Below are 12,901 nucleotides of genomic sequence, written 5' to 3' on the forward strand. Positions count from 1 at the left end.
CCTGAGAGAGATAGGACAAAAGCTCAGCACAGTTTAATGGCATGGGGGGGGATCATGAATGAACAGCACTTAACGTGGTCATTGATTTCTGTGGAAAGTTCTTTGTGTAAAGAAAAACTTCCTGTTTGTGTGAAGTTTATCCTTAACAAGTTTCCAACTGTGTCCCCGTGTTCTTGAACTCATTTTAAAATAAGTCTTGATCCACTGTATTAATTCCCTTCATAATTTTAAACACTTCAATCATGTCACCTCTTAATCTTCTTTTGCTTAAACTGTAAAGGCTCAGCTCATTTTATCTTTCCTCATAATTCAACCCCTGTAGCCCTGGAATCAGCCTAGACACTCTTCTCTGGACCTTTTTTAGTGCTGTAATGTTCTTTTTGTAGCCTGGAAACCAAAACTGCACACAGTACTCAAGACGAGGCCTCACCAGTTTATTATAAAGGTTGAGCATAACCTCCTTGGACTTGTACTCCACACCCCATGCTATATAACCTAACATTCTGTTAGCCTTTTTAATGGCTTCTGAACACTGTTGGGAAGTTGACAGCTTAGCGTCCACTATGACTCCCAAATCATTCTCATAAGGTGTACTCTCGATTTTCTGACCAATAATTGTGTATTCAAACCTAACAATGTTACTTCCTATGGCAATACCTTACATTTACTGACATTACATTTCATCTGCCACAGCCTATATACTGTCCAAGTCCTTCTGTAATGATATAACAGATTCCAAATTATCTGCTAATCCACCTATCTTGGTCTCATCAGAAAACTTAACCAGCTTGCTACTTATATTCCTATCTAAATCATTTATATATGTTAAAAATAACAGCAGCCCTAGCACTGACCTCTGTGGAATACCCACTCATAACATCGGCCAGTTCTGATGAGGTTTCTCACACCATCACCTTCTGCTTCCTGTGTCTGAGCCAATTCTACAGCCATCTAAAAACATCACCCTGAACTCACACTTAATCTGATGCCCAACCTTATCAAATTGATTTCTGAAAGTCAAGATAAATATTTGCTCCACTTTGATCATATCCTTTTGTTGCCTCCTCATAGAATTCCAGCATGTTTGTAAAACCCCCCCCCCCCCTCCTCTGAACAGATGCTCACTGTCCAGAATAACTCCTGTCCTTGCCAAGTGTTACTCAATCTTATCCTTAAAAATTCCTTCCATTAATTTTCCTGTGATGCATGTTAAATCTTACTAGACTATAATTGCTTGGATCTGCCCTGTCACCCTTTTTATATAATGGGGTGATATTTTTCCAGTCCTTCGGAATCTCTCCATTGCGCAGTGACTTCCTAAAAATGTGTCAAGGGTTTATACATGTACTCGCTAGCCTCCTTAAGAACTCAAGGATAAATATGGTCTGGTCCTGGTGATTTGTTTGATTTCATCTTGTTTAATCTGAGCAGCACTTCTCCCTATACAATTTCTAAATCCCTTAGTACCTCCTTAGTAGTCACGTTTACCTCTGGGATGTTATCCACTTGCTCATACCTCAGAAAAATGTAAGTTTAGGGCATTTGCTATTTCATTGTCTGTATCTTAAATTCTCCTTTACTATTTCTGTTGCACTTGATCTCCTCCTTGACTGTTCACTACTAAAATACTGAAAGAATCTCGTAGCGTTTTCTTTCACCTTATCTGGGGTGGGGTTTGGGGGTTCACAAAAAACATAAGTCAAGCATTTATTCTTTAAGTAGGAATACATTTACATTGTTTAACTTATCTAGATGTGTATGACATGTTAAGGCTGTATAGCTTTATTCCTGGCTACTTATACATTAAAATTTAGTCTTTCATGTTCTATATTTCATGTTGCACTCAAACACCCCGATTTACCCAAATACTATAAATGAGGCACTAATTTATCATTTTTCCAAGTAGATAACCAACTGGGATGTTTTCAAAAACCACTGCACAGTTGCATCTTGGAAGTGGACTGACAAGTGACCAACTTTGTTTAAAGTCAAGGAGTTCACATGGTAGCAGTCGGTTCAGGTTGTGGGGCGAGAATACATAAAAACAGGATAAATGATTTAAAAGTAAGTCACTATACATTAATCAGCTGTAAATCATTTTGTAAAAGTAAATCATTTTATAAAGTTACTTTTGAGTATAACTGAAAAGCCTGTGCCTATCCACACAGTGATGCAATTCATTTTAGGTCATGCTGTTACTTTGTGGAGTTGCCCGTCTTGACTATATGGAGGAACAATTTGGACAAATAAGTAAAAAACAATGTTTAATGAAATGTTATTTCTGCCTGTATTTCAAGGACACCGCACAGAATATGAAAGCTTTCATTTTCACAATTCAAAGCCAAGAAGGTGGGCTATAGCAAGTACTGGTAAATTTCAGTAAAATGCACATAAATCTTCCTTTCAAGAACTACATTTTAAGGCTGATACTGTACTTCACATACAGGCTCCGGATGGATTCAGGGCTTCTTGAATTAAAGGAATTGTCACAGATTTAGGTTAGCTTTTTCAGGTATTTGCATCTGCCACAGACACACCCAGTCACAACTATTAGCATGCTTTTTGCTTGCTGTGCAAACTTGGTATGGCACATATGCATACAAAATCTTGACTCCTTTATTGCAATCAGTGTTTTAACCTCATATTTAGCAGAGAAGTGGAATACAATAGTTCATGCAGGCACCTAAAAAGCTGAAATATCACATTAAAATCTTCTGTATAAGCATTTTTATCCTTCACCAACAGATATGCTATCAAGTTTGAATTAAATATTCGGTGTTCGATACAACCAACTGGTACTATTAACACAAATGAAACTCACTCAAAAAAAAAAACCCCACTAAACAGAGACCACCCAGCAATAGCCATTTGTGTCATGGGGACCAGTGTGATGAGGATTAATAGTGGGCCATGTGTACATGAAGGATTTGCAAAAAAAAAAAAAAAAAAATTCTGCATTTGGCTGTGAAAAGGGCATAGAGGCCAGGAAGCTACCTCCATTGCAGGTGTGGCAGAATACCAACAACTCTTCCAACAGTGATGCACAGCACAAATCAACCTGTCACCAGAACTGCAGTTGAAACCTGGTGCTCACAGATTTGAAACCATTGGCAAATCCCACGCACCAATAGCAGGTAGTGTTGCGACCAGGCAAAAATTGCTGTGAGGATGCTGGACCACAAGCCATTTAAGAGGCATAATGTTAACTATAGAAACCAGGAACACAATACTGTAGAAAAGGTCATGGTGAACAAATATTCACAAACCTACCTGGTTACAGAGCCACAAAAAAAAAAAAAAAATAAACACACCACACCCCTGCCCTATGCAAGCATATTAGGACTGAGGAGTTAGATTTCAAAAGCTGAGAAAATGCTTTGTAAACCTCATGACTCTTCCCCCGAGGGCTGCATTTATAAAAGGTGCTATTTAACTGGGGAAGAGAGAATTAGACCCATTTGAACTAGATGGGCAAAATTCTGAACTGTTTCCATTTGTGCTTCATCTCTAGAACATGTCCCACAAAATCCCTAGCTCAAAAATCGAGGGGGACCCACACCCAATGCAATGAAACTCTGGTGCAGCCATCTAGAATCTGCTGAATCATTAGAGGGACTTGACAGCTTATGTAGGTATTGCATACAAGCAAGTTTAAATACATAAAACTAAACACACCACCCCCCCTCAAACCTTAGAATGGACTCGCTATCTACTGCCAAGAAAATCTTCAGAAACTATTAGGAATGATAACAATGTTATAATCGCACTAGTCCAAGGAGATTATACCAATACTTCAATGCACTGGCAAGGCCTCACCTAGAGACACTTGTGCAGATTTGGTCTCAAAAGTAACCAAAAAGTTAATGCAGCATGAAACACTTAAAAACCCCACAGAAGTTTCCTCAAATAGCTCATTCTTAAATGTTCTAAAGCTGCTGCAAACTGCACCACACAAATTGCTGATGCATAGCTTGTCCAACAGTGAAACATTAAAAAACCAAGATCAACATTCAGATATGATTGGATGCTCCATTCCTTTATTGCAATCTTCATCTGTTAACCCTACACAAGAGCCCCATTAAACAGTTGGGTTTAATCAAATTCTTGATCAGGCAAATCCTGCCCCCATTCCATAAAGTAGGATTGGACTATACACCTTGAAGGCAGAATTGTGATCAAATGAGGGCCATCAGCACCTAAAGTGTATGTTTAGGTGAACAGCTTTTCCATAACAGGATTGAGCACAATTTCTTAAACAAGTTTTATTAAACCCCCACTACTGAAGCCACCAGCCAAACTACACTTCTCCCCAAACCCTTCCCCCCCCACCGTACCTGAGCCATTTAAACCTCCCATAACACATCTTTAAGAAAACCAGTTCTCATTTAACCATCCATAACCTAGAATTTAAATTAAACACTTGAACTCAAGTATATTTTTTATTTATTTATTACTTTATACAGCTTGCATTTCCTTCCAACAGAAGATTCCAGCAACAAGCAAAATTAGAGAAAAGAATGCAACAGCAGCAACCAATGGATTCCAGACATCTTGGGGGTGAAAAAAAAATAAATTTAGTTAAACACTAAAGCGCTGTACAACAGGCTAAGCTTGCCATTACTCACTTTTCTGAGGAGTCTGCATAGCAATTGGACCAGAGGAGACCAGTTTCTTTGAAAGATTGTGTTTCTCCACACTACGTGCTACAAAGCAAGCAGAAAGTAAGTACTTGCTTGGAGCCATGCAAGTCTGCCTTTGCTTTTGACACTTACCAGATCTCTGCCCTCCTGGAATACATTGTCCACTACACCTCTGGTCATAAGGAGGTGTAGAAGTGCATATAACAACTTCACAATGAAAGTAGATCTGCAGGAGAGAGAGGGAGAGACTGAGACCTTCCCCCCTGCCAGATGACAAATGTTAATACAATAACCATGAACAAAGTTTTACCAGTTGCTCCAAAGCCATGTCATCTTGTGTAAATGAGAACATTTTCACTTGAAAACGCTTGTAGTGAGATGGAAACACCACTCTTGCATTTGTTACAACTGCCTCAAATAGAGTTTTGTAGGAGTCTGCAGCATTGGCACAGCTGAGGATAAATACATTTTTAGATTTTTGCTTTAGTCTTCATAACCTGCTGCTATTTGACAGTACTTACCTGTCTACAATCAACTCCCATTTGGGGAGAGCTGTTGGATCAGGGGATGTGGTTGCCCAGCACTCTTCCAAAAATAACTCTACTTGAGGATCTTGGGTATTGAGGAGTTGGACTTCAAAATATAATGGACTTCTCAGAAATTGTGCAACTGGGTACTTTCCAGCATTGTAAAAGTTTATGTAAGAGGCATCTAAGGAATGATATGATAATTAGAAAAAAAAAACAAAACCCCAAATCCTCTATCCCAACCTTAGGTTTAGTAATCCTACCCATTGCCAAGCTCATTACTACATCAATGAGCCCCAAGCCTGGCTTAAGAACAGGGGCAGGATTATCCTGAAAACCAAACTCCACCAATTCTGCATCATTAATCATATACTTGCAAGCAATCCTTAACCTGGAGGAACAGGAGGTAGTTAATTGCTATTCATTTAATGGCATAATCATTAACAATAGAAATACTTACCAATATATTTCCCCAGATGCAGGAAATAGCACATCATTTTCATAGGTCATTATATTGCCATCAAACTAAAAAGAAAAACAACAACTATAAGCACTGTAAGCTTACCAATAAAGCCAAGACCAGCTTACCTTTCTTGTAGTACCACAGGTGTTCACATCAAAGCTAAATACTGCCATCATAGCATCAGCCATCTGAGGTCTGCAGTTTGGATCCCTCAGCGTTAACTGACTTGGGAGAATACCAGGTGTTGATTCCATCTTTATGGCAAGGGCAGTCATGGTACCATTGGTTAGACACCCTAAAGTCACAACCAAAACCAGCGATAATCAAGAACAAGATATTAAAAAAAAAAGTGTTAGCTTTAATAAAAATAAAGCTGAATTACCAATTAGGTCAAGTGGGAAACTGCATGACAAGGAGAAATTCATGGTAACAATGCCCTGGGTGTGTACTAGCATTACATCCAGCCTCCTACGGACCTCAGAGGCATAGATATCCTGCAAAATACATTCCTCATTAAATAGGAAAGTTACACAACTTGCCAACAGTAGACCTTAACTTGCCTCATATGCTCCAAGAGCTGTATTGTATGGGATAGTTATCCAGAAGCTAGAGGCCTGGGGGTCATATCCATGGGGATAGGATAGCAATTGTGCAACAGGTGTTCCACCTATATAGACCGTCCAGTTTTGACCCAAGGATCCATAAAACACAGTTAAGTAGAAGTCTGTACTGCTGCAATAGCCTTCAACAGTAGGTGGCACTAAAGGAAACAGCAAGAGTTGAAACTAACTGCTAATCATTAGCCAAGACCACTAACCAAGTTTCTTACCAATGTCATGCAGAGTGATTTCCACAATAGCAGTCTTGCTGAAAGGGGCATCTTCTGGTATAATGTTGAAAAAGAAGGTCACATTTAGAGTGTAGGTTCTAGTGTCTGGGGCAATTACCTATAATTGAAGTTGGTAGTGAAACAAAGCAAGATTATCAGGATGCTAGAGCTTGGTACACTTAGATTCTCTACACCCCTTGCCAAGACTAAATTATAGACTCTACCATTACCTTCTGAATGACATTTGGATCATTGAATGGAACCTGAATACTGAAGTTCGAAAATCCAGTGGGCAATCCATGTGCCTGAACATTATAGCCTTTGCTGTTGGCTACAGTTACAGGCATTGCTAATGGACCAACTGACACACCAATCAGCTGCACATCAAGATTTAACACTGAACCAACCGAGACATTAAAGTAGCCAGAAGTGGGTATAGTGTCTGGGGAAGACAAAAAGTTGAATAAAGAGTTTTTCAAGCATTAGAAAAATATTCCCACCCCTACCACACTTACTGTCCACTGCATCAAGTGGTTTAGGCATAAATGGAGTAGTGACAGGACGTCTTATTGTCTGTTTAGTGCGGTCATAGACATCATCTTGCCAAACATGAACAAGTAGAGGTGTAATTGAATAGGTCAAACCATAGACATTCCCAGGTGCATGGCTCTGCAGGGAGAGGACTTTAATTACTACAGCAACTGGCTCATTTACTCTGCGCCCAAATCCACACACACCCACCTTATAGTAGCCACCTGGAGCTCCAATTGGTATTGTAACAGTAATAAGGTCCTGATTAACATTTAAAGAATAGGTATGTGCTTGCAGGGTAGAAGAATCGAGGAGTAATCCATTGATGCCCATTTGAATAGATATATCAGCATACCCAGTTGCATTAGCCAACGGTGCCATAAAGCGTGGTACAATCCAGACAATATCCTGCTGTGTAAATGAGACTCCATCTTTAAGATGGACAATTAGTTAAGCTTACAAGCAACCAATAAATTTTGCAATACAAAAACACCACCACTCACAAACCTATAGGACAGGCAACTGATGTATCAATCAGGAGGATCATCCAGCGTTGTTTGTAGAACGTGACAGAATCCAGGACAGACAATGGCACAGAGTTAACCTGCAACGAGAGAAGGTTAAGAAAATGCTCCCCTAGGCAGAAGATAGTTCTACAGATAAAGGAGCCTACCATTTGAATCTGAGTCTGACTGGTGTTATAAGGAGATCTCAACCATATTCTTGAGGGGGTGGTGCCCACTCCATAGCCAAGTGCATTAACTCCTGACACAGTTAAGGCATTTTTGGTTGGATAACCGAATACCACTTGCCAGATTGAGACAGAAGGGAAATCCTAGAGGAAGGACAATAATTGGCATTTAACCATTGGGACAATATACTAAATTACTCCTCATGCTTAGAAACCTACTTGGGCATTCACACCACTCCAGTCTTGGTTTGGATTCTGAACAATTGGTGCAACATTTGTTCTTACAGAGACCTATAGGGAAGAGATTTAGTTTTCAATCACCTTCTCCCTTTAGATTAAGATCATGCTTCTATAAGCTGAACAGAGGTTACCTCCATGTAGCTGCCTTCACACATGACCTCCCTTTCTGTCCAAGAGTATGTACAGGTCACATTTGTACTAAATGAGGTTACAGGAGACATGTTTGCATTTGGAGAACGCAGAACCTGAACAGCTTGTGAGAATGTACGATCATCCTGAATAAGGAGGGACAGATGTCATTTCTTTTCCCTTTCCATTTAAACCTTACTAGAAATACAGCACTTACAATGTTTGTGACAAAGCAGCCCAAAATAGAGCCCATGGCAAGTATGTTACCCCAGTCATCTATAGCTTCACTATATCCACATCTAACGGCCTTAGAAAGGGTCATTGGGATCGGCACACCATTCTGAGCTATGGCAAGATCAGTCAAATTAAAAACACTGAACACAAGAATGCATCTACTAAAAAAAAATAAACTCCCCAAACACTTACTCAAGAGATTAATTTGAAAATACTGGCCCTGAAGGTAAGTCTGGCTTATAGACAGCACCATAAGGCTACCTTGACAGCCGGTCCAAATGCCTACATAAAACAAATAAAACGTTAACCCGTAGTGCTTTAAAGACAAAGCACAAATAAAGTGTTAGCTTTAAAACGCCTACCAGCTGGCAAAGACTGAGTCGATACTCCAGACAACGCCGCCGCCAAAAGCAGCATGAGCCTACATACAAAGCAGAACTGAATAACTCGAAAACAAAAACATAAAGACAAAACTGAACTTACTTACCCATACTGCAAACGCCACATTACTATCAGAGAGGAGCACTGCTATTACAGCACAAACCAGCTACAGACTAAAAGAACTTTTCCTTCCTTTTTAAATATTAAAAATAAAAAAACATAAAACTGACGAATTGCGCTGAACATACCCTTTCGTAGCGACCACCGAACTTAAATGGCATACGAGGCAGCCTAGTGACGGGCGCGCGCAGCTGTGAGGCATCGAGTCCACCTGAACGCGCTATTGCTCTGATTTCGGATACCGCCTCAGGCAAATTAGACTAATTGAAAATAGAGGCGCGTGAAAAGTAGGCAGATGGAAGAGTAAATTGACAAAGTTAAATGTATGAAAAAGCTGCAAAACGCACTTCATCTCGATGTATATATTTAGTAAAACGTTAAACTAAATGTTAAACTGAAAGCTAAAATGAACACATTAATTTAAAACTGTTTGATTTGTGAGAATAGAAAGGGCAGAAACACACCACATAATGTAAGTAAGCGATTCATAACGGCAAACTATTGATACAGACCGAATATTAGTCTTTTACAGCTCAGTAAAGTGTCACTCTTCTGCGCTGCCAATTGCAAAAACAAATTAGAAAACTCTTAACTACTAATATTGCAAAACGCCAAAACACGAGGAATTGAGTGGCATGCTAGTTTCATTCCCTGGGAGATACAGAAATGACTTTCTTCAAGTGTCTAGAAACTTTTTGAAAATTGATCGCGATATGCGAAGGACTGGCACCCTGTCCAGGACATCCTGCCTTGCGTCCCGGATAGCTATCACCTTCACCGCGACCATGCTGTATAGGCAAGCGAATTGGAAGTATGGATCGGTGGAATATATATATATATATATATATATATATATATATATATATATATATATATATATATATATATATATATACCAAAAGCCATACATATATATATATATATATATATATTATTGTATCGACTATCCCTAGTCTATAATTGTATACACTTTTTGTGAAAACGAGAACGTTACAACTGTATTTGTTTTATTTACTGTGGGACGGCAGGATGTGCTGGCATCACATCCTGGGCTGACTCTTACTTTGAGTCTGATGCTATTCATCGCAAGCCTGCTGCACAATAAGAGGATCCAGAAAATTAAAAAGTGTGTGTTTTTTTTTTAATTTAATGTTGACATTAGTATTCTTTTAATCTTCACATGTAATATGATTGCAAAGTGTCTTCTTCTGCTTTTGGCTGCTCCTGTTAGGGGTTGCCACAGCGGGTCATTTTCTTCCATATCTTCCTGTCTTCTGCATTTTGCTCTGTTACACCCACCACTTGCATGTCCTCTCTCACCACATCCATAAACCTTCTCTTAGGCCTTCCTCTTTTCCTCTTGCCTGGCAGCTCTATCCTTAGCACCCTTCTCCCAATATACCCAGCACCTCTCCTCTGCACATGTCCAAACCAACGCAATCTCGCCTTTCTGACTTTGTCTCCCAACCGTCCAACTTGAGCTGACCCTCTAATGTACTCAGTTCTAATCCTATCCATCCTCGTGACACCCAGTGCAAATCTTAGCATCTTTAACTCTGCTGCCTCCAGCTCTGTGTCCTGCTTTCTGGTCAGTGCCACTGTCTTCAACCCCTATGACATAGCTGGTCTCACTACCGTTCTGTAGACCTTCCCTTTCACTCTTGCTGATATCTCTGTCACAAATCACTCCTGACACCCTTCTCCACCCATTCCACTCTGCCAGCACTTTCTTCTTCACCTTTCTTCCACAATCCCCATTACTCTGTACTGTTGATCCCAAGTATTTAAACTCATCAACCTTTGCCAGCCCTACTCCTTGCTCTACTCCTTGAATCCTCACCATTCTTCTGACCTCACTCTTATTTACACACATGTATAGGCTTGCACCACCACCATCTACTCAAAGCACAGTGATGTTCCAATAGTGATGGATTAAAAGCCAGAAGTCTGCATGACCATCATCATCGTGAGAACCCTAAATACGAAGAGGACTATTTCATTTATATTAGGTAGAATGCCCAGAGGGGACTGGGCAGTCTCGTGGCCTGGAACCCCTGCAGATTTTATTTTTTTTTCTCCAGCTGGAGTTTTTTTTTTGTTTGTTTTTTGCTTTTTCTGTTCTCCCTGGCCATCGAACCTTACTCTTTTTCTATGTTAACTAATGTTGTCTTATTTTAATTTCTTATTTTGTATTTTTCTTCATTATGTAAAGCACTTTGAGCTACTTTTTTGTATGAAAATGTGCTATATAAATAAATGTTGTTGTTGTTCTTCCTACTGACCTTCATTCCTCTCCTCTCTAGAGCATATCTCCATCTGTCCAGGGTCTCCTTAACCTACTCCCTACTCTCACTAATCACAGAGAATGCAGCTTGCTGTGTTTTAATGAAACTTGGCTAACAACTTCCATCCCAGATGCTAACATGGAGCTACCCGGATTTAGCACAGTCAGAGCGAACAGAAACGCAAATACCAGCAAAAAAAAAAAAAAGGAGGGGGTGTCGCTCTCTATGTCAATGCAAAGTGGTGCAACTCAGGACATGTAAACGTTAAAATCTCCACTTGCTGCAGGAACATCGAACTGTTGGCCGTAAGTTTGCGTCCCTATTATTTGCCCAGAGAGTTTGGACACGTGATTGTTGTTATTGTTTACATCACCCCTTGGGCGAACGCAGAGATAGTGAGTGACGTCATCCATTAAGTTACTAATTACTTACTTGCTAAGTTACAAACGCAGCACCCTGAGGTGCTTGTGCTAATGTCTGGAGACTTTAACCAAGTGACTCTGGACAAAAAGTAATACCCGGGGAAATAGGACTATTGACCTACTGTACTCAAACGTTAAAGACGCATACAGCGCCACCCCGCTGACTGCTCTTGGGAATGCAGATCATAACCTGGTTCTGTTTCAGCCTCACTACAAACCAAGAGTGAAGGCGCAACCTACAACCACACGATCATTCAGGAAGTGGTCCCCCGAGGCAGAGCAGGCTCTGAGAGACTGCTTTGGAACCACTGACTGGGATATCCTGCAGGGGTCACATGGTGAGAATATTGAAGAGGCTGTTGACTGCACAACTGATTACATCAACTTCTGTAAGGACATTGTAGTTCCAGTAAGAACAGTATGCTGCTATGCTAACAACAAGCCATGGATTACAAGTGACATCAAGGGCCTTTTGAACCAGAAGAAAAGGGCTTTTAAAGGTGGTGATCAGCATGAGCACAAGCGCGTGCAGAAGGAACTCCAAGTCCAGCTCAGGGCGGCGAAGGAGCAGTACAGGAGAAAGCTGGACCAGAAGTTGCAGAATAACAGCATGAAGGAAGTGTGGGATGGGATGAAGACCATCACTGGCTGCAGCTCGAAGCGGGGTGCCACTATCGAGAGAGACGTGGAGAGAGCAAACCAAGTGAACAACTTCTTGGCCCTGTGACCATCAGAGTAGAATGTGTGCAGAGGGTGCAGACCAATAAATACTTGGGAGTGCAGCTGGATGACAAATTGGACTGGTCTGCCAATACTGGTGCTCTGTGTAAGAAAGGTCAACTTCCTTAGAAGGTTGGCATCCTTCAACATCTGCAATAAGATGCTGCAGATGTTCTACCAGACGGTTGTGGTGAGTGCCCTCTGCTATGCGGTGGTGTGCTGGGGAGGCAGCATAAAGATGAAGGACGCCTCACGCCTGGACAAACTTGTTAGGAAGGCAGGCTCTATTGTAGGAATGAAGCTGGACAGCTTAGCGCCTGTGGCAGAGCGACGGACGCCAAGCAAGCTCCTGTCAATCATGGAGAATCCACTGCATCCACTGAACAGTGTCATCTCCAGGAAGAGGAGTAGCTTCAGTGACAGACTGGTGTCACTGTCCTGCTCCACTGACAGACTGAGGAGATCATTCCTCCCCCACACTATGCGACTCTTCAATTCCACCCGGGGGAGTAAACGCTAAAATTATTCAAAGTTATTATCTGTTTTTTACATGCATTTTTAGTACTCTTTAATTTAATTTTGTTTTTTTTTTGTATCAGTATACTGTTGCTGGATTATGTGAATTTCCCCTTGGGATTAACAAAATATCTATCTATCTATCTATCTATCTATCTATCTATCTATCTATC

At 40.6% G+C, this 12,901-nt stretch overlaps 1 protein-coding gene across 1 annotated transcript; it reads right to left on the reverse strand.

Moving 5' to 3' along the window:
* Window positions 1-4,433: 4,433 nt before the first annotated feature.
* Window positions 4,434-8,916, reverse strand: LOC120525639. The gene is made up of 22 exons (XM_039748105.1): window positions 8,772-8,916; window positions 8,647-8,705; window positions 8,477-8,566; window positions 8,268-8,395; window positions 8,053-8,196; window positions 7,901-7,972; window positions 7,664-7,825; window positions 7,498-7,594; window positions 7,201-7,421; window positions 6,975-7,128; window positions 6,690-6,901; window positions 6,460-6,577; window positions 6,191-6,390; window positions 6,013-6,124; window positions 5,756-5,925; window positions 5,628-5,692; window positions 5,431-5,558; window positions 5,162-5,351; window positions 4,951-5,092; window positions 4,773-4,866; window positions 4,626-4,703; window positions 4,434-4,550 (listed from the first exon to the last, which is right to left on the reverse strand). The coding sequence occupies exons 1-22, from the start codon at window positions 8,789-8,791 to the stop codon at window positions 4,456-4,458; spliced, it is 2,751 nt and encodes a 916-aa protein (XP_039604039.1). The 5' UTR covers window positions 8,792-8,916; the 3' UTR covers window positions 4,434-4,455.
* Window positions 8,917-12,901: the final 3,985 nt, after the last annotated feature.

This window comes from Polypterus senegalus, chromosome 3 (genome assembly GCF_016835505.1).
Source record: "Polypterus senegalus isolate Bchr_013 chromosome 3, ASM1683550v1, whole genome shotgun sequence".
NCBI classification, from domain to species: Eukaryota; Metazoa; Chordata; class Cladistia; order Polypteriformes; family Polypteridae; genus Polypterus; species Polypterus senegalus.